We start from the raw sequence: 19,658 nt of genomic DNA on the forward strand, positions 1-19,658 counted from the left end.
TGGTAAATTTTTTGAGTTAATTCCATTGCTCGATTGGTAAATAAGTTTTTTTTTTAAATAAAATAAAAATGTTATATTTTCTTTTTAATTGTGGCTTTTTTTTAGTACCTTTTTAATTGTGGCTTATTACATGATAATATTTAATTTTTTCTTTTTAGATTAATAATAGTTTATTCAAGTAATAAACGAAAAAAAAAAAGAATTTTATTTTTACGTCATGAAATAGATATTGCAAGGTAAAATTATAAGAGAAAAACATCATTATTCTTTTTAAAAAAATTGATAACTAATTAATTACGAAGTTGCGGGGATGGGGACAGGGACGAAGGGTATATTTCCTATCCCTATGCCATCCCTACTTCTAATCTTCCATCTCTTTGTTTGAGAGATTTGGAGAACATTTATTTTAATTCTTTAATTTTTTCTATTTTCTATTTTTAAATTAGAAAGAAAAATATACAAGTAAACACATCTTTCATTTTCTTTATTGTAGTTATTTTATTTTGGCACAACTAGAGTATGTATTGGTAAAGCTTGCACATGTGTAATACCCCGTAAATCATATGTGATAAATAAATTACACTAAGAAGACATTGTGTTATGGACCCAATCAAAAATGTATTGGCAAGAATCAAATTCGTGATATACAGTCATGTTTTTCCGGTTTGGCCAATAAGAAGGAGGCAGCTAGGTGTACAGTATATGTTTAATGAGAGAAAAGTACAAGCGTAATTATTGCAGTTGTTTACATACAAATTTGATTTCATCCGTTGCATTTTGCGAGCCCGTGACCGACCGCATCCCGTGCATCTTGCTTATCGACAAATTACAACTTGCACCATCTTCTCTTCTATTCTTTATTCTTTCTTCTTTTATATATTTATATATAGATTTTTTGTTGCCAAAGACCTTGTGGTCAAGTGGCATCCGGTGTCCTGATTAACACTCCCACATAGATAATTCAAGCCTTAGTGGAGTCAACTGTTGACTTGTTGTGCTTCTGTATGTACTACATTGTAACAGAGTCCGTAGTACTCAAAAAAAATATAGATTTTCCGTCCGTTTATCAACTATCCCAAACACTACTCTATATATATTACCAAAATGTAATTTCTTTTTATGAGTAATACTAACTCTACCAGGTGTCACTAGACCACAAGGTCTTTGGCACCAGAATATAATTTAATTACAATATTAAAAATTGCTAGAGGTGACAGTGTGGGGTTCGAATCTCATTTGGAACATGTTTGGAAAAAATGGCCCAAGAATGATGGGAAATTTGCATTGGATCTTTGTGCGCACATGAAGATTGGAAACATGAATGAGATAAATACCAGGATAAAATGGAAGGTGTAGATTGAATCTAATGTGCGCAAATGAATGCTAGAGTCTGATCTAACCGGTGAGTTGGTTGCAATTTACCTCTGCAGTGACCAATGGTTCTAGAAGTAGAATCTTGTGAGTTTATGATTAGTTCAGTGAAATTGGAATTGCAGATTTACTATTGACAGTAAAGTAGCTTGGAGTGCTCCTGTCGACTTCAGCTTCAAATTTATGAAACAGTTTGCGATTCAAGTTTTCGATAACATTGTTAGAAAATTTGTTTCTATGTCTGACTGTAAGGAATGTTTGTCCATTCCATTAATCTTTCTTGTAAATGTTTCCGCTTATGATTCAATGAATTAGTCTCGAGAGATTATTATCAAAAAAAAAAAAAGGAGCAAAATATCTTCTATGTGAATAGACTCTGCATTTACTAATAGAATAACTTTTTTTTTCTAGAGAAATTTAAATCTTGATAAAGAGAAATAGAGAATTTGAAAAATGGATGCAGGTAAACGTTTTTTTTTTAATTGATTTAAAAAAAAAAAAAAAAAAAGNAAACGTTTTTTTTTTAATTGATTTAAAAAAAAAAAAAAAAAAAGGAAGAAGAAGAAAGAAATGAAGTAAATACAACCTAAAGTACTTTGGTCCACACATGATTGTTTGCACCCGTGCCTCACTTTTCTACTGTAGGTAATTGATAAATGTTTATTTATAATATATTTAATGTCATTTTTAATATTTTATATATTCATATTTAGATAATATACTATAATTTAAATTTTCCAGTACATTAAAAATAACTTTCAGAAAAATGAATATGTATGTCACTAATATTGCATTACAATATGAATCATGATTCATGATATTGTGATTGTAACTTTGTCATTTCATCTGAGGGGTCATAAACTTTTTTTTTTCTTTTGGAATGTTCAAAATAAACCAACATGATCGAATTTATGTGTATTTAAGTTTATTTGGCGATTATTAGTGAGCTTATCATGCTCATGCTCGATAATTTTGTGGATTTATGGATAATAAATACAAATTTTTCATCAAATAAATTAATGCATTCAAAATGTATGCAGGATTAAATTCCTTCTGAATCTGCAGGTACTACCTACTTGATTACATTTTCTCACACGCGAGATCAAATGATAACATGGTCTTCATTAGAAAATGATTAGTGATCTCAACTGTCCATTAGTGTTCATCAATGGTGGAGGATTATAGTTAAAAAAATGAGGTCATTGTTATTGATTATTGTAAACTTTTAAGTTTGTAATATTTATAAAACTGACTATGCATGTCAATTTTCTATCTTATTTTTCAACAACATTCAACCGTTGATATACTCAAATTGATGGTTTAGATCAGTCTATCACTTCTACAAAAGAAATGTTCTCACTTGGACCCACACACGCGCACAAAAATGATTCCTCTGGTAAAAAGTGAGAACTAACATTAGCCGCTATCAAGTTTATGCAGGTCAAGGTGTATATGTTTTATATTTTCTGTTGCAATCAAAAAGTCAATACTCCACCACCAGGATTCAATCCTGTGACATTTCCTCAAGAAGAGCTACAGAGATGTTATCTGAGTACAAGGTGCTTGACTTTTTATCCGTGAGTATATTCTTACTCGAATCCTAATATACTGATGCTTAGCTTCTCTGTTTTTCTGTACTCCCCAGTCCCCAGTCTTTGTTTTCTTCTCATTCCTTATTTTATGCATCAAACAATGACTTGCAGATTCACTTTTTTTGGGGGCCAAGTCCCACCAGCATTATTCAATACCAATAATTAACACAAATATCCTCACGTGAACCCAAAAGTTGAATAGACATGCTAATATAATGAATCATATCCTAATCATATCGTATTTATGTGGCAATGCAAAAAACAATACATACATTATATTTCATAAATTCAAATTCACCTCATCATTATTGTTTTGTTAATATAATAATATATTAATAATGTCATGAAGTAAAGGAGACTAGTTCTTTCATATCCAATGATCAAATAAGTTATTAATGACACATCATGTAGTATAACTAGTAAATAAAAGTTAGAGCATGCATCCCTAATAATGTGGGGTTTATTTCATTTTTTTTTCTCTTGTCCATGTAGGAAAAATAGAGAGGAAGGAGTGAGGAGGAAAAAAAGAAATATTTGCGGTCATCTTGACACGCACCTATTACCTTTTTATTATAAGGTAAGAAATTCACATTCCTACAACATACTCACTTTTCTCACTCTTACCCGCCACCAAAAAGTGAGGAAAAAAAAACCCTTGCTAGGATTTAGGAATGCACTTACTAAAAAATCTGATTTACTAGTAGAGATACAACCAATTGTGAAATATATTCACCATGTGAGATGACTGGCTTTGAAAAACATCTAAATCTATGAGTTGAGATGTAAGAGTTACATATCAAGACTCAAAAGCCCATAATATAGCTATACTCCCCAATCAATAATAATCTAAATAATCTAAATAAAGTTAATAACTCTATTTTTTTAACTCATAAAGGTGGTGATTATACGTAAGTGAAACACATTTTGTAATTTATTTATACATCAAAACTTCAAGCTTATATAAAAGTTTTCGGGGTTGGAGTACAAATTGCAACATAAGCTAGTGCATTAAAGACATAATTTGTGGGTTTAGGGAGGGTGTGGGAACACTTCTTCCCCTTGTATATATATATATTAAGAACTCTCTTGTTTCATGCATCCTCATCATCATCATCATCATCAACATGGCTGCCTTACTCATTCTGCCATTTCTTCTTCCTCTTCTTTCAAACACAGCCTCTGCAACTCAATTCTGTGCTTCAAACAAGGCCAATTCTGATGACCTTTCTGTTATGCACATCTATGGCAAATGCTCACCCTTCAACAATCCAAACCCTACTTCTTCATGGCTCACTACTGTCATGAACATGGCTATTAAGGACCCGGCGAGGCTCTCCTACTTGTCTAGCCTCACGGCACAAAAGCCCAAGGCTAAGACTAATGTGCCCATTGCTTCGGGCCAGAATGTGTTGAACACTGGCAACTATGTTATTCGGGCCAGGATTGGGACTCCGGGCCAGGTCATGTATATGGTGTTGGATACTAGTAGTGATAATGCGTGGGTGCCTTGCAGTGGGTGCGTCGGGTGCTCGGAAACCGTGTTCGCCCCGAACACGTCGTCCACTTTCGGGCCGGTCGAGTGCTCCGTGCCCGAATGCAGTATGGTGAATGGGATGTCGTGCCCCACCGGCGGGTCGGGCGCTTGCAACTTTAACCAATCCTACGGCGGAGACTCCTCGTTTTCGGCCGCGTTGTCACGTGATGCGCTCGGGCTGGGCAATGATGTTGTGCCGGACTATGCTTTCGGGTGCATCAATGCAGTGTCGGGCTCGAAAATCCCGCCCCAAGGGCTATTGGGCCTGGGCCGGGGCTCCATGTCGTTGCTCTCGCAAGCCGGAGCGCTTTACTCGGGGGTATTCTCGTACTGTTTACCCAGTTTCAAATCCTATTATTTTTCCGGCTCGCTCCGGCTTGGACCGATGGGTCAACCCAAGACCATAAGAACCACTCCACTCCTTAAGAACCCACACCGCCCATCTTTATACTACGTGAACCTGACCGGCGTCAGTGTGGGAAAGATTTGGGTGTATATTCCCCAAGAGCACCTAACTTTCGATCCGGCCACCGGAGCCGGCACCGTCATTGATTCCGGCACGGTTATAAGCCGGTTTGTCGAACCGGCTTACGTGGCAATCCGGGAGGAGTTTAGGAAACAAGTGACGGGCCCATTTAGCTCCTTGGGTGCATTTGACACGTGCTTTGCAGTGACAAAGGAGTTCATGGCACCACCCATCACCTTCCACTTTCAAGGAATGGATTTAGTGCTTCCAATGGAGAACACCTTGATTCATACTAGCTATGGGAACTTGGCTTGCTTGGCCATGGCCGCCGCACCAAATAATGTCAACTCTGTGCTGAATGTGATTGCCAATTTGCAGCAGCAGAACCTTAGGGTTTTGTTCGATACCATCAACTCTCGCTTGGGGATTACTCATGAAAATTGTAACTAATATTAACAGTCATCCCAAATCCAAATATGATGTGAACCCCCTTTGATTCCTCCTTTTAGCCTCGTTATTTTTCTCCTAATTTGTGTGTCCACGTTACAGTTGTTGCAGTTTAATAAAAATGTAGAGCTTGTGAAAATATTAAGAATGGGATGTTAAGCTGTGATTACTTTAATTCTCTAATTTTTCTAAACTCAACATCTCTAACATGTATAATAATAATAATAATTTTCGACGACTAAATTGAACTCAAGAACATTACTGAACATTACCTGAAAACAAAACTTGGGGTTTTCAGAGTTTCAGCCTGCAGGTGAGTTCTTTGTATAGGACTGTAATAAGCTAACTAGCTAACCGAAACTCCAAGAGCAAAATGATTAGGCGCTATTTTGATCCAGTACTTTACAGCAACTTGTTTTCAGAAGTGATTTGGTGAAGATCTGATCCTGATCCCTTTCTTTTCAGGGTTTGGATAGATTGTCCAGAATTTATGCCATTGTCCAAAGTTTTGGCCTCATTTTTAATTTGAGTGCGGCGCTCCCTCAATAAGTTGATCCTGTTTCTTAGCTTGGACAGTGCGGTATTACCTCCCTGTCATTCACAAGTGTAAATTTAGTAGAACAAAAGAAAGTAAATTTAGTTTATGGGGATTTGAAGGATGTGCTGTCTCAACTAAATATTTAAATGTATAGTTCGATTACACTATATATATATATATACATAGCTCAACAAGGGTATGTCACATATGTGTACCAAGAATTAAAATAGCCAATGATTATTATTTTATTATTGTTTTCTGGTGACCAGAGAAACCTGCAACTACGCGACAGACTTGACCAAGAGATGGTTGTCTTTAATTATAAAATGTTTCAGACTCCATCTCCAAACTACAACCATAATCTAGGAGTATTCAATTTGTAACAGTTCCAGCCTTCCAGAGCATAACATTTTGTAGAAAAAAACATTTTGCAAGTAGAGATGAAAATAAACAAAAAAAGGCAATATTTACTTGTGTTTTATTACATTCATAACTTCATTTTGATGTATGGAAGAGGATTAGTTCGTGTTGGCTCTATCATCAATTAAAGCACAAGATGAACTACTGAAACTAGAGAGCCTACCTCCTTTGAACCAGAATTCTTGAGAATAGTTGAAGCCCCAGAAGTGTTGGGATAATGTACTGAATCTGATTGCTTACTCTGTGAATTCTGTTTATCTAACAAGTGAGATTCTTGTTTCCTGTCTCTTTCACTTTCTGCATTGTTCAAACAAGTACCATGCTGCAAAAAAAAAAAAAAAGGAAAAAAAAAAAGAAGTAAATTTCAAGAATATTTGTATTAGCTTCATGCAGTCAAAATGATGCACTCCAAACAGAACATGAGAAAACAATAACTGATTTAATGGAAAGTGTGAAGTTGGCAAAAGGACAATGAATGACATTAAAATGTTGTCCAATTATTATCTCATCTGATGATCAAAATGCAATATTGAATCTCCATGAATGTAGCAACTTTGTTACTAAATGTGTCTTGTAAAAGCAGAATTCCCAGTACTGAAGTCGAGCTACCATGATAATCTGTACCTTACTACTCTCTGACTTCTCATGAGCTTGTGATGTAGCAAGGCTATCCACATCCCTCTGTTTATCCTCTCTGTAGCCAGATCAACAAGGGGAAAGCATAAGGCAATAAATAAAACTGGCAAAAGAATCAAATAAGCCCCTAAATATTATATGAGAAGTCAATTAAGCCCCTGAACTTAATTGCAACTTTTAAAAGTTCAAGGGCCTAATTGACTTCTCGTACAATGTTTTAGGCGCTTATTTGACCATTTTTCCCTATAAAAGTAGCAAATACTTGAGTGTAACAGATGTATAGTACACGCAATATGTTGTGAAGTATATACAAAATAACAATAATAATAATAATAGCAACAACAAATAAAAATATATGTATAAACAAGTATGCAAGGTTATCATGCTTACACTTCTTGAAAATCTAAAGCATTTGGTGGATTGACCACATCAATACCAAGCCCTGAATTTTGTTGGCATTGTTTATTAAGCTGCGCTGGATGATCATTATCCCTCTGTTTCAGCTTGATAATATCTGCCTCCATTGGAGCAATCTCCTTGGGCTCTGCATTCTTGTATTACACATAAAGAAGATTACTATTATGGACTACCTCAACAATGACAATAACAAATACGGAGTATTTGGAAGTGTGGTTATACTGACTGTTTCATCGGTACTATTAGAAACAGGCAATGACCCTTGAAAATTCTTATGTCCAGCTTCCAGTACCATACTAAACTCCCTTTCCTTCTGCAACTGTTCCTGAAGCCTTGCCACCTATCCATGCCAAAGGGTGGAAATCATTAAACACTCCCAAAGATAAAGTAATATAAGTATAATGTGCTTAAAAATTGGTTATAACATGTAATCCTTCGCATGTAATCTCGAAGAAAGTGGGCAAAATTTTATTCATAGCAAAGCAAGACATGCCAATTTTGGTTTCCAACTCTAGCTTCTTTATCATGTTAGTAGCAGAGAAAATATAAGTAAAGCAATTTCTATTCAAACTAAAAAAGTGGAAGGTAAAACATCCACAATAATTATGACCCCAAACAGCCATAATATCAGTGGTCCCGAATGATCAAATTGTTAACAAGTCTGGCAATACTATTGTCATAGAAATCACATATAAACATTGAAGAAAGTAACACAAAAAATCTCACAAATTGGTCCTTTAAAAAATAATTTTACCCAACCTGTCATTAGATAAGAATAAAATTTGACTTTTTTTGGATAAGATAAAAATTGACTTGTTGATGCTGCAACAAACACAAATTTATATTTTGAAATTGTACAAATACTTAAAAACAAGAGGAAAGAGAGTATCTAATCTAGCACATACATCTTTCTCAAGAGCTAGACGGCACTCAAGCAAAGCATTCTTTCGTTTCTCCAAGTTTTCTTGCAGAAGTGCATTCCTCTTAGCCTATTATTAAAAAAAAAAAAAAAAAAAAACATGAAAGCATAACAGTAAGGGGAAAATTATAGAGTTCAGATGAAAGGCATCGATTCTCTCCAGTCCATCTCTCCGCAAGAAAGGATATAAAATGATCTGTACCTCCTCAGCAATTCTGTTTTGCAAGACAGTTTTGGTGGCCTCCAGTCTCTGGATTTCATCTCTGGGGAAATACAAGCAACAAGAGTATACCAAAATAATATCAAATATATTTTGGAGATTCAGAGAGGAGATCAGAAAGAAATTGAGGCTTGTTTGCAAGCAAATAAAAGAAGGGTATAATGCACAAAACATGTATCCACATTTGAAATGCTAATAGCAACAACAAATGAAATTTTCACTGAAAACATAAGAAAAAAATACATTATGAAAATTCACAAAATACTGTCACCCAATTCAGAAACAGGCATCCAACCAATTTTTTATATACTAGTAGGTAATCTATTCAAGTTAAGATGAGGGAGAGGACAAAAAAATCAGCTCCAATTTTATAAGAGATAAAGGAAAAAAGTACAGTACATAGCAAAGAACTGCCTGTCTACATCATATCAAAAGAATAGGAGCAAGAACCATGTTGAGCTGTAAATGAAGAATCAAAAATCATAGTCCTTGTTTATGTAGTAGCAACAACAAGATTTTTTTTCATAAAATTCAATTAATGATAAATGAAGCATCACTTACTCATCATCAAATGCAACATCAATAGACTCCATGGAAAGGTTCTTTCTACCCTGTACTCAGAAAAACAGAACAAAAGAAAATGAAAATGGTCATAACAGGGAGTACTTCAAAGGGAGACACTAGTAAAAATGAATAAATTCAAAACTAAAATCTTAGGGAATAAAACAATACCCAATTAAATGAAAACATAATAAACTGCAATAGAAATGAAAATTTGACAAGATTATGAATTGAAAAGTAAATTTCTCCCAAAGAATATACTGACAATTCTACGCCTGAACATGGATTTCCACCGAAGGTGCAGTATAGGCCCACTATCCATGTCTATGGACTTTAGAAACGTGGATGTTTCAGCAGATCCAGTTTTGAATAATTCACTGGATTCATTTTCTGGTGTAGGGCAAACATCCCCATGGCTTGGAGCACTATCAATCCCTTCCTTCCTTTCATGCCAGAGAGAAGTTCGAGGAGGCTTTCTTGGTGGCATTTTATCAACTTCAACAGCATTGCTTACTTCAGAAGACTTGGAGACTAAATTACCATCTCTGGGGCTCTGCATATTCCATACAGTTCAATAAATTGACTACCTCCAGCGGGAGTTACTGAGGAATGACAATGTAATAAAAAGCCATGCATGACTTCAAAAGAACATATGAAACATAGACAGAACATGGAACCTTCAAAGAACCATCAGGAAGGAATTGCCATCATTAGCCTTTGAAAGAGATTATTTATGAGCTAACCTTTTTATCACTACAGGTACAGGCCTTTTGATTGCTGCTCTTTCATATGTGATGGAACAGATTATACCCACCCATGTTAAACAGGTGATTATCTATGAAGTAATTATATGAATGCATTTCAGCTCTGTAATAGCACTAGATTGTTTGGTATCATTTCATGCATGGTACCAAATCCATCTAAAATGAATATACAAGCCATAAAGAAGATACAGAGTAAAGACAATTCTTTGGTTCTGAAAAGAAGGGTGCAAGGACAGAGGACTTTAGAATTCTAGCATCATATAAGATAGCCAGAATATCTTATCATAAAAAGTGGCTGTATTATGATGACGTCTAGGTGGTCAAGCAAAGGAAGAGAGAGAAACCAACCTCATTAGCAACTTCATTTTCTCCAGTCTGGCTGGTGGTAGCAGTAGATGCAGTATCTGAATTGTCATCTATATTCTCAACAGAGCCATCACCTCCATACCGTTCATCATGATCAACATCATTAGTATATTCTCTGCTCCCAGTTCCACTACCATCTGACTCAGAATACTGTTCAGGTGACCGAGAAAGAGAACCTTCCTGCAACCAGTTCTAATGGTTCTTATTCAATGAAGTAAGAGAAGGGAAAGGCTACCAAACTATGTTTTGTTAATAACTGAAAAAGTATTATAAAGAAAATGTCCTCCCTTAACAGATCTAATAGACCTTATCAGCATAACCCTCCTGCAGAAGTAAGAGTTTCATTCATTTACTGCTTTTTCTGGGAAGGTGCGAAGTACACACTGATGGACTCACAAAGCAAACAAGCTAAATTACCAACCCCATTATTTTGTAGGAGAAACTCCTAGTAACTGTGGCCTAGTAAGTGTAAAAGGCCACACAGATCAATCAGTAATCACACAAAATTCCAAAACAGAATAAGTCATTTTCTGCAAGGAGTATTGACATTGTATAAGGTTCTACAAATTACCAAGGAATTAAAAGATGCCCAATACCATATGTCCCACAAGAGCAGATAAAAAGATGATATATGTCTGAACTGAGATGAGCTCCCAAAACAACTACAATTTGCTGATGGATACTCTAAACCGCAATTTCTCAATTAATGTGTTAGTTAGATAGCAAGCAATAGATAACAAAATCCTAACAAAATCTTACCTCAAATATATTATCATATTCCTCTAGCAAAGTGATAACAATAGCTTGAGCATGGTTTGCTGCTGCTGCAGCAGCCTTTAGAAGTTGAACAGATCCATCACCTCCCATGTCAAAGTTATGGTCAGTTTCACAATCTCCAGCTAAAAGAGGGTGTAGAAGTAAAGGTGCCATGCAAGCTGCCACAGCTGTTGTGCTCATTCTGTTCATATCCTTGTGAGTTACCACATTTCGCATCATTATGAGCATTCTGATAGATTAAGAAAGGGTATAGTCAAAAGCACAGAAGCCCATTTTCAGATTATCAAAATACACAGATGCACATTTTGTAGAACCAGATACACATTACTAAAATAAACTTAAAGACTAGAGCAAAGTTTAACATTAGAGGAAGATATTAATTTCCAAATCCACCCAGCATGTCCCATTTCTTACCACTTTTCTCTTCCTTGAATCAAATCTTGTTAATACTTGAATTTTAGGAAATAGGATTTTAATGACTAGATTGTACTCCATATTTTTTGGCTAGTTATTTTCCTTATTAAAAAAAAAAAAAAAAAAAAAAAAACTCAGCAGTCCTATATAGTATATGTGCTAAAATATAAGTGTCAACAAATGATGGCATGAAAGGGATGTGCGCATGTTCAAATGTGCACAACATTGCATGGGCCTCATAAAAGGCATGTCCATGCAACATAGGCTACATGTCAATATCCAAAAGAATTTATCCACTCCTTGTAGAAATAGCTACTCATACAGTTGATTTCCCAAATGAAAATAAACATTAAGAAATTGACATCCTGGATGATAAACTTACTCAATGGATCAATATGGAAACAGAAAATGTTCTCACCAGAAGACATGCACATGAGAATATGTAGAAGTGAGACAAGCAACTTTAACAATAACAAATATGACCATAGGCAACATTCATGAATGAGAAAGATTATGAAATATCATACCAAAAAACACAAATGAAAAGTACTTATACTAAATACCTTTGTAACAAACGACGATTTGGTTCTGGAAACGTCTCCATTATAGCTGAACGCATAGCACTAACTCTCTTACCTCTATCAGTTCCTAAAAGCAATCATGAAATCTTCCACTAAGTAACATTATTTCACCAAAAGTGTAATTGAGCACTTGAAATATCACCAACTACACAAATTTAGCAATTGAACAACTAATATTGTAAGAATTCAAATTAGCCAAGTATAGGAGATTATTAGTTTCCTATAAATGTGGGATTGCCAATTTAGGGATATTACAGCTGAGGTTATCTTATCTTTAGGCAGTATAAATTAGCTTCTAGAAATTAGGGTTATCTGATGGATCCTTTTGTATATATGTACCCAAATTGTTCATAGTGAAATCATGAGAAAATTCTTACCCTATTCAGCTTCATGGCATCTAGGGGTAATCACTTTTTTGGTTAAACAGATTTACCCAATAACCAAACCGACCAAAAAACAATCAGTTGGTCATTGGTTATATAAGTTTTTGGTTAAACAGATTTACACGATAACCGAACTGACGCCCCGTGGCGATTTCCCTCCTAGGCAACCGGCCGCCTAGCGCCTAACTCGGCTGAGTTAACTCGTCCATTTTGATCAAGTTAACTGAGTTAATCTGGTCGGCTCGGCCTTGCTAATGTTTTTCATTTTATATATATATATATTATGACATATATACACCCACACACGTGCACTATTTTTTTTATTTTTTTAGTTAGCCACATAGACGTCCGCCTAGGCACTCCACTACCGCCTGACTAGCGCCTACTGCAGCCATGGTTTCAACATGATGTGAAAAATGTGTTTTTGAAAGGGGATGTAGTATGTATGTATGTATGTATGTGTATATATATGTGTGTGTGTGTGGATATACCACCTTTTGGCCTCTTGGGTTCAAAACTGATCATATAAAGAACAAGGTCTATAATCTGAGAAAGTAAATATACCTTTTACTCGCATGCTTCTTTCTAAAAATGAAAACATTATTTTGGTCAGATCAATTGTATGTGAGTTGGCACAGTGGCATGTGTGGTACAAATGCAAATGTAGCGTGGAAACATGCATGGCATGGCACGCATATGTTATGTATATATTGTGTGCATATATGTATATGTATGTGCACACACGTGTTTGTCTACATGTGTACGTATGTATTTGCATATATATTAGATACTCCACATTATATATGTATATGTACGTATACAAGGATATCTGTGGTGTTTCGAAAAAGTAGTTATTTTTTAAAACTCAAGAATAGCTAATACCTCCTCTCCTCCCCCCACCCCATTGCAAAGGGAATAGTTCATTTCCGATAATGTTATTCTTGACAATAGAAAACCAAACCAAATGGAAAAAAAATCAAAATAGACTTATTCTCAAGAATGATATTCCATTTTTGACCTATTCTGTGAATCAAATAAACAGCCTAAGTTTTTGTGCACTATGAAGATTATTAAATCTATTAAAATAACTTATACCAAAATAAATAAGTATATTTGTTCAAAAAAAGTATATAAATAAAATGAACAAATCTGAGACTTTTGTCTTTCAAGCTTCAACGGGGCAGAAACTTAATGTGTTTGTGCCATCCCTCCCAGCAATTGAAGTTTTTCAATAATTATGATATTTTATATCCATCCACCATCACAAGGACATCCAATTTTCTGCAACTTCTTTTTTTCTGGGAGTAAAGAGGATCAAATGTGTTTCCCAGCATATCCTTAAGGTGATGGTGGTTACAAATGAAAGCTGCGTCATCTCTTAAAGACTATAACTCTGCATATAAGAACACATGGAATAGAAATAGTAGCAATGGAACTAATACCAAATAAACTTACGAAATGCTTCAAGCAAGGCATTGCAGCAAGATGCAGGAACTGGAGATGATGGCATTTCTCGGAGGATATACTGCAACAATTTAGCATAGCAAAAAACAAAATAAGAAAATATTGTTTGAAAAGGTTTAACCTGAGGAATCTGTAATGAGATACCTTGACACAGTCACCAATGATATGTGCATCTTCATCTGGAGAAAATTCAACTTTCCCTGAGTCAAAAGACAATAGTTACCAAATAATTCAGTTTCCTCTGAGCATGCTGCACTAACAAAAATTTAATTCAAAACTATAACCTATTCACAGGATGTATGAATCTTGGGTACAGGAAATAACTTCAGATACATATCAGTGGAGCCATTACTAAGAACTGATATTCACATGGTTTTTGCAAAACATGTCAGATTTTCTCAGTGTAAAAATTTAACACCATGGAGCAAAGTGAATAAAATTCCAAAAGAGCTCAATGAAAGAACAAACCGAAGAACAAAGAGACCTTGTTTGTACTCTCGAATTCGGCACTCAACATCATCAACATCTGCAGCTTGTCGCAAGATGCCTTCAATTTTAACTCCTGTAAATATGTTCAAGTGATCAGCACCAAATCATTGGCAAGAATGCATTCTAAGAACCAAGTCCAGAAATTATGAAGAGTACTGAAAAATACTTTTAATGATAAAAAATGCAGGAAATTCTACAAGTGAAGAGTCTGTAAAAGCAAGGACACATTACAGTCATCTAACAGACTCTGGCCTATTAATTGTAGGTCAGAGGGTTTAATACTTTATAATATGAATAAGGAATCAAGAGCCTGGAGAGAATCCAGACATATACCATCAGCATAAAGAAAATAGAGCACTGGTTTCAAAGAAATTCATGTATAAATAGGGTAACAGAGGCTGATGGGTGTAGAAATTTAGGGACTCTAGGGTGTAACAAGTTCCAGCATATTTATACAGAGTTCACATATGAATCTTACCATGCTTTTCTATGAACTGAAGGGCTTTCTCCAAGAAAGATGGATTTCCATCAATATCTTCCAAAGCAAGTAAACCAGGTTGTCTATCCTTAGCTACAGAGTAAAAAGTGAAATATAGCTTCATTAGAAGGATAATCAAAATAAAAGCAAATGCATATTTTGCCAAAACAAATTGCCAGTATAAAAGAAACTCATAAAGCTTAATTATTTGTAATGATTGCTGATCTGTCACCACTAGTTTAAAACAGTATAGAGTCAAGGAAATCTCCTATCTAGGGAGGAAGGAACAACACTCAAAATTAAAGAACTCCAAAATAATAATAATAATAATAATAAAAATAATAACAATAATAAAGAGGAACATGGCATTTGCCATTGAAACTCTACTGCAAGCTTCTATTTACTGAAATCACACAGTGGAAACTAAATATACTCAAGTGTTAAACTTTACATTTTTGCCAATGTTACAAACAGAAGAATCCTAAACAATTTCACAATGCATGAAAATATAAGCTTCTCCAAACTATAGCTTGCTGAACTGGAAGAACTATGGAAAGGAAGTAAAAGTCAAAAACATGTCCACAACATAGAATGTTAAACAAAGAGCAAACCTAACACACCAAGTATGTTTAGCTAGAAAGAGACAGGAAAAGCAGGTATCCTTTTCCTTATCTTTATGCCTTTTGATTTTACAACCCAAAAAGTGATGGAGCTATATCAACAGCCAAATTCACTCAACTACACGTCAAATGACAAGGAACTGAGCAATATCAAACAGATCATGTGACCCATGAACATATAGGTAAAATGCTTACATTTTTCTGAAGAAACATCAGTGGCATTGACCTGATCATTCCTGAGCATTCCATTTTGTCCAATCACAAGAGCAACACTAGGTACATTTGCTAAAGCCTCTTCTAGAGCAACCTTCCACTCAAACAAGTCTTCTAATGTTTCAGCCTAAAATATCAGAAGTTCTCAACATCAAAAGAGCAACTCAGAGCGCATATTCTATCCAATCAGATACCTTAACTAATGGTGATCATGAGGTAATGTACAAAAATGCTGGATGACCTAGTGTGCAGGCTCCCATACCATGCATTCATGCAAGGGAAATGCACCTCTGTTCTGAGAGGTTGTTTCTGAGGCTTATACCTATGATGTAATGATCAACAAGCAATTGGCCTTTACACCATGCCCAACCTTCAATTATGATGTCATGGATGAAAATACCATATGTCATTTGCAATTTCAAAGCTAAAATTTTGTCATATTCTCCATGTCATTATAATAAGATGAAAAGAAGATAAATTTTACGTAGTAAAAGGGAATAACAAGTACTACAAAACTTAGAAATGAAGAATAACCAGACCCAAAAGGAAAAGAATGAAAATACAAGAGCTCAAAAAATTAAAAGAAAAAATAAATCAAACAAAAGAAATTGACAATCTAGCACCTTAAATGTTCGCCCATCACGACCATCAGGAAAGAGCACGGTCAAGAGTTTTTTATCTTCTTTGACAACCACACTGTAAGGAGAAGAAACCTCAGTAGACTGTTTTACAAATATAATACACAATCATCTAAATTGTGGCATTAAGGATGATAAAAATTAAAAGAATGCCAACCTGCCTGAGCTGTTAAGATCAATAGCACCAAGTATTAAATTTACTTCACCTGGTTTTTGAGGTGAAACAGTCTGAAATGTAAAACCAATGACATGAACAAATAAGTACATGTAGCTTTATATAAAAAAATGAAAGCTAATAAAGTCTTCTGTAGATTCTAAAGAAGACAACAGATACAACCTGAACTGAAAGATGGGGGTTGAATTATGACCACAGCAATTAGTCAAAAAGAAAATAATGATTGTTTAACCTAAACACTTAGAAGTTATCTGCCTTCCATACAATCATATAACCATCAGTGAAAAAATCATCATTGCCCCACACCAAGGATGGTGCAACCCACAAGTTTCAACTTAGCATTTCAGGTAACTAATAAGGAATATTATCTAAAAATACCACCATTTTACATAAATGGATGCCATGTAAGCCCAGATAGTGCTGCACTTGCAAGCAGTTCACATAAAATTGGATAGATAAAAGGAACAAAAGGTAAATTTGCAACTCCTGTAGATGCAGTATCAACAGAAAATTTGATAAATCAAAACTTGAAGTTCCTTGAAACATTGTATTGGGATAACAGAAACAATTAACTAAAACTTTTCACATTAAATCATAGAGATGACGATATTTGTCCAAGACCATCACTAGACCTAACTTAGATTTTAAAAAATCATAAGACAAAACTTTGGCTCACTAGAGAACTTACAGGATCACTTCTAAAGAAGATCAATGAAGTATGTGTTAAAATGAACCATCTTTTCTTCCATGATGTCCATCCAATACCTACAAGCAAAATTGACTTTAAGATTCAAGAATAGAACACCACTATGGCATTTGGCAATTACAAAAGTATCCAATTTCAGCTTATTGTCTAGTATCATGATCAATGGTAAATTCTTACCCGTGAAACACTAGAGTTTAACTTTTGTTACAAAACAAGAAGATAAAAACCAGTCATTCACTAGAAAGCAAGGAGATAACAATTACATATATGTTTTAAAAATAAAAAAAAAAATGTGAAATACGAAAGAAAGAGGAGTTCAAAGTAGTACAATAAGCTTAATTTTAAGTCCTAACAATAAGCTTCGTATGCAATAACAGAAGAATGGAGGTTACCTTTAGATGATACAAAAAGGGGGCCGCATTTGTAAACCTGTGAAACAAGGTAAACTCAAAACTTCAAATTGGCAAACAAATAACAAATTCTATATACTTTGAACTATACATGCATAGCATATTTTCTGGGGAAGGGCAATGCACATACTAGAATTGTGAACCTTACAACACATACTGCTGCAGTATATTCTCAAATTAATTGCCAACTGTACTAAAAAGAACCAATCTTTAAGGACCTAATAAGCTCAATAAATTCACTCAACTTGAATCATACTCTTCTCTACTATGTATTATATTCTAACATTTCAAATTACAAATTACAAATAATAATAATAATAATAATAATAATAATTTTTAATTATTAAAAAGGTAAATTTGTTCTGAAATTCTCACTCTCCTCTCAATTTCTATGTAAACATTTATCACAAGCACACAGACAATGGGAAAAAAAAAATTAAAAAAGAAATAGAAGAGGCAGAAATTGAAGCATAATTTGATAATTACCTAAACACATGCTCTGTACAAAATTTGCTTAGGATTATAATTACCTTATAAAAATTTTGAAACTGCTGCTGGTGATCAGTAGAATCAGGAGGCTGAAGAGGAAAATTACCACCTTCTCCCTGCATCGCGCAAAAAAAAATGATAAATAAATATATTTGCATCAAACTGAACAACGTCTTTGCATTTTGAGCACTTACAAATTGTTTATTTTTTGTACTAACGCAGCAAGAAAATGAATGATTACATTGACAGTTATTATTTTTATATATGTATGCTCAATTGCTCAGCCTATTATTGGTCTGACCAGTCATATGAAGTTTCAACTAATTCAAAATCCAGCTACTACTGTTGAAGCTCCTCAATCTTAAAGCTCAAACCAATTTGAAGAACTTTAGATGATCATAGTAATATTATACCTGAGAAGCATCTGAGTTGTGATAAGTCATGGCGCGATTCTGAGCACAGACGTCCGCAATCTCGATGAGGAAATCCTACATTTATCAAATGATCAGATACAAAAAGAGAACCACGCTGCAATTGGATTCATTTCCGTTTCGGAAATGTGGATCAGAGAAACAGACAGCGAAAAGCATACCTTTGAAAAAACAATAATAATACTCCGTAATAATAATGATAAGAAAGCAGCAGATAAACAGCGATGAAGAAAAAGTTGAGGACAGAAGACTGGGAGATAATATTCTATCGCGAATTGAAGTTTTCTTCCTTCACCTGCGGAATTCTTTCCTTTCCTTTTTCTTTGGTTCTGACTTCTGCGAGTCAAGCGAAGAACGCATACGAAATTAAGCATTGAGCATTAAAGAGATTACAGAGTGAGTGAGAAAGAAAGAGAGCTCTATAGTTTCTCTCTCTATCTGTTCCCGAAAAGAGCGGGACAGGACTTTGATCGACGTGGCTCATTCATTCACACGTCGGGCCATACCCCCAGCGACAGCGTCTATTTTGGAGGGAAAATATATTTCTCAATTTTCTGCCTAAATTTAGGCATGCTCGCCAAGTCAAGACTCAAGACTCTTGTTACTGTATATCCTCCCTTCCATAGTTTTAGGTTTAGTTTGGTCATCAGCCAGTATTGTGTTAATAATTTTGACCAATTATTTTTAGAATAAGGTCCAAATTGACGACTTAAACGTAATTTGAATGTATAATTAGGTCATGAACAAAATAATTACAATTAAACCACTAAGACACCAAATGTATGTAATTTCACCTGATAGCATGTTACTATCTATTTCTTCCGGTTATAATTAAATTAATTTTTATTGAAAATTATTTTAATAATTTTTAAATTAAAAAAACAAACAAACAAACAAAATTAGTACTGAGGAGAGCCACTGAGGTGTCATTTTTCATTTTTAATTGCGTGTTTATATAGTATCAACTCACACAATTATATGGTAAAATTTTGTGATTTCTATCTCTCTCAAATCATTTAACTACAAAACTCCATACACCTCAACTTTAAATTTAGCTGTGTAATTTAAGCAGTTAGTTTGTGTTTATAACATTTGTATTAGAAAGATATTTGGCCAAGAAGGCTTTGGACTTTGGTTGT

The 19,658-nt window shown here is 34.6% G+C and overlaps 2 protein-coding genes across 3 annotated transcripts; one reads left to right on the forward strand and one right to left on the reverse strand.

Moving 5' to 3' along the window:
- The first annotated feature begins 4,035 nt into the window (after window positions 1–4,035).
- Window positions 4,036–5,555, forward strand: LOC116027388 (aspartyl protease AED3-like). Its single transcript, XM_031268976.1, has one exon. It carries the CDS (start codon window positions 4,088–4,090, stop codon window positions 5,411–5,413), a length of 1,326 nt encoding a protein of 441 aa, XP_031124836.1. The 5' UTR covers window positions 4,036–4,087; the 3' UTR covers window positions 5,414–5,555.
- A 16-nt stretch (window positions 5,556–5,571) lies between these two features.
- On the reverse strand, window positions 5,572–18,931 carry LOC116027387 (rho GTPase-activating protein REN1-like). 2 transcript variants are annotated; one of them, XM_031268975.1, is made up of 24 exons: window positions 18,681–18,931; window positions 18,502–18,576; window positions 18,130–18,204; window positions 17,582–17,618; window positions 17,172–17,248; window positions 16,466–16,536; window positions 16,294–16,366; window positions 15,653–15,797; window positions 14,838–14,930; window positions 14,355–14,432; window positions 14,015–14,070; window positions 13,862–13,931; window positions 12,006–12,090; window positions 11,011–11,257; window positions 10,234–10,431; window positions 9,387–9,674; window positions 9,122–9,171; window positions 8,543–8,603; window positions 8,327–8,410; window positions 7,648–7,761; window positions 7,395–7,555; window positions 6,993–7,062; window positions 6,532–6,690; window positions 5,572–6,001 (listed from the first exon to the last, which is right to left on the reverse strand). In XM_031268975.1, exons 1-24 carry the CDS (start codon window positions 18,891–18,893, stop codon window positions 5,813–5,815), a joined length of 2,769 nt encoding a protein of 922 aa, XP_031124835.1. In that variant the 5' UTR covers window positions 18,894–18,931; the 3' UTR covers window positions 5,572–5,812. The 2 variants fall into 2 exon arrangements, 1 of the variants encoding a protein (XP_031124835.1); XR_004099967.1 differs by lacking the exons at window positions 5,572–6,001; window positions 6,532–6,690 and having other exon boundaries at window positions 7,395–7,548.
- Window positions 18,932–19,658: the final 727 nt, after the last annotated feature.

The sequence above is a fragment of the Ipomoea triloba genome, chromosome 8 (genome assembly GCF_003576645.1).
Source record: "Ipomoea triloba cultivar NCNSP0323 chromosome 8, ASM357664v1".
Taxonomy (NCBI): domain Eukaryota; kingdom Viridiplantae; phylum Streptophyta; class Magnoliopsida; order Solanales; family Convolvulaceae; genus Ipomoea; species Ipomoea triloba.

Bases quoted from the DNA above. Each gene is read 5' to 3' on its own strand.
- LOC116027388 (XM_031268976.1), top strand. From the start codon at position 4,088: ATGGCTGCCTTACTCATTCTGCCATTTCTTCTTCCTCTTCTTTCAAAC.
- LOC116027387 (XM_031268975.1), bottom strand. From the start codon at position 18,893: ATGCTTAATTTCGTATGCGTTCTTCGCTTGACTCGCAGAAGTCAGAAC. The intron at 17,619-18,129 runs GTAATTATAATC...CTTGTTTCACAG, and splicing joins AGTTTCAAAATTTTTATAAG to GTTTACAAATGCGGCCCCCT. The intron at 16,367-16,465 runs GTTGGCATTCTT...TTCTCCTTACAG, and splicing joins GATCTTAACAGCTCAGGCAG to TGTGGTTGTCAAAGAAGATA.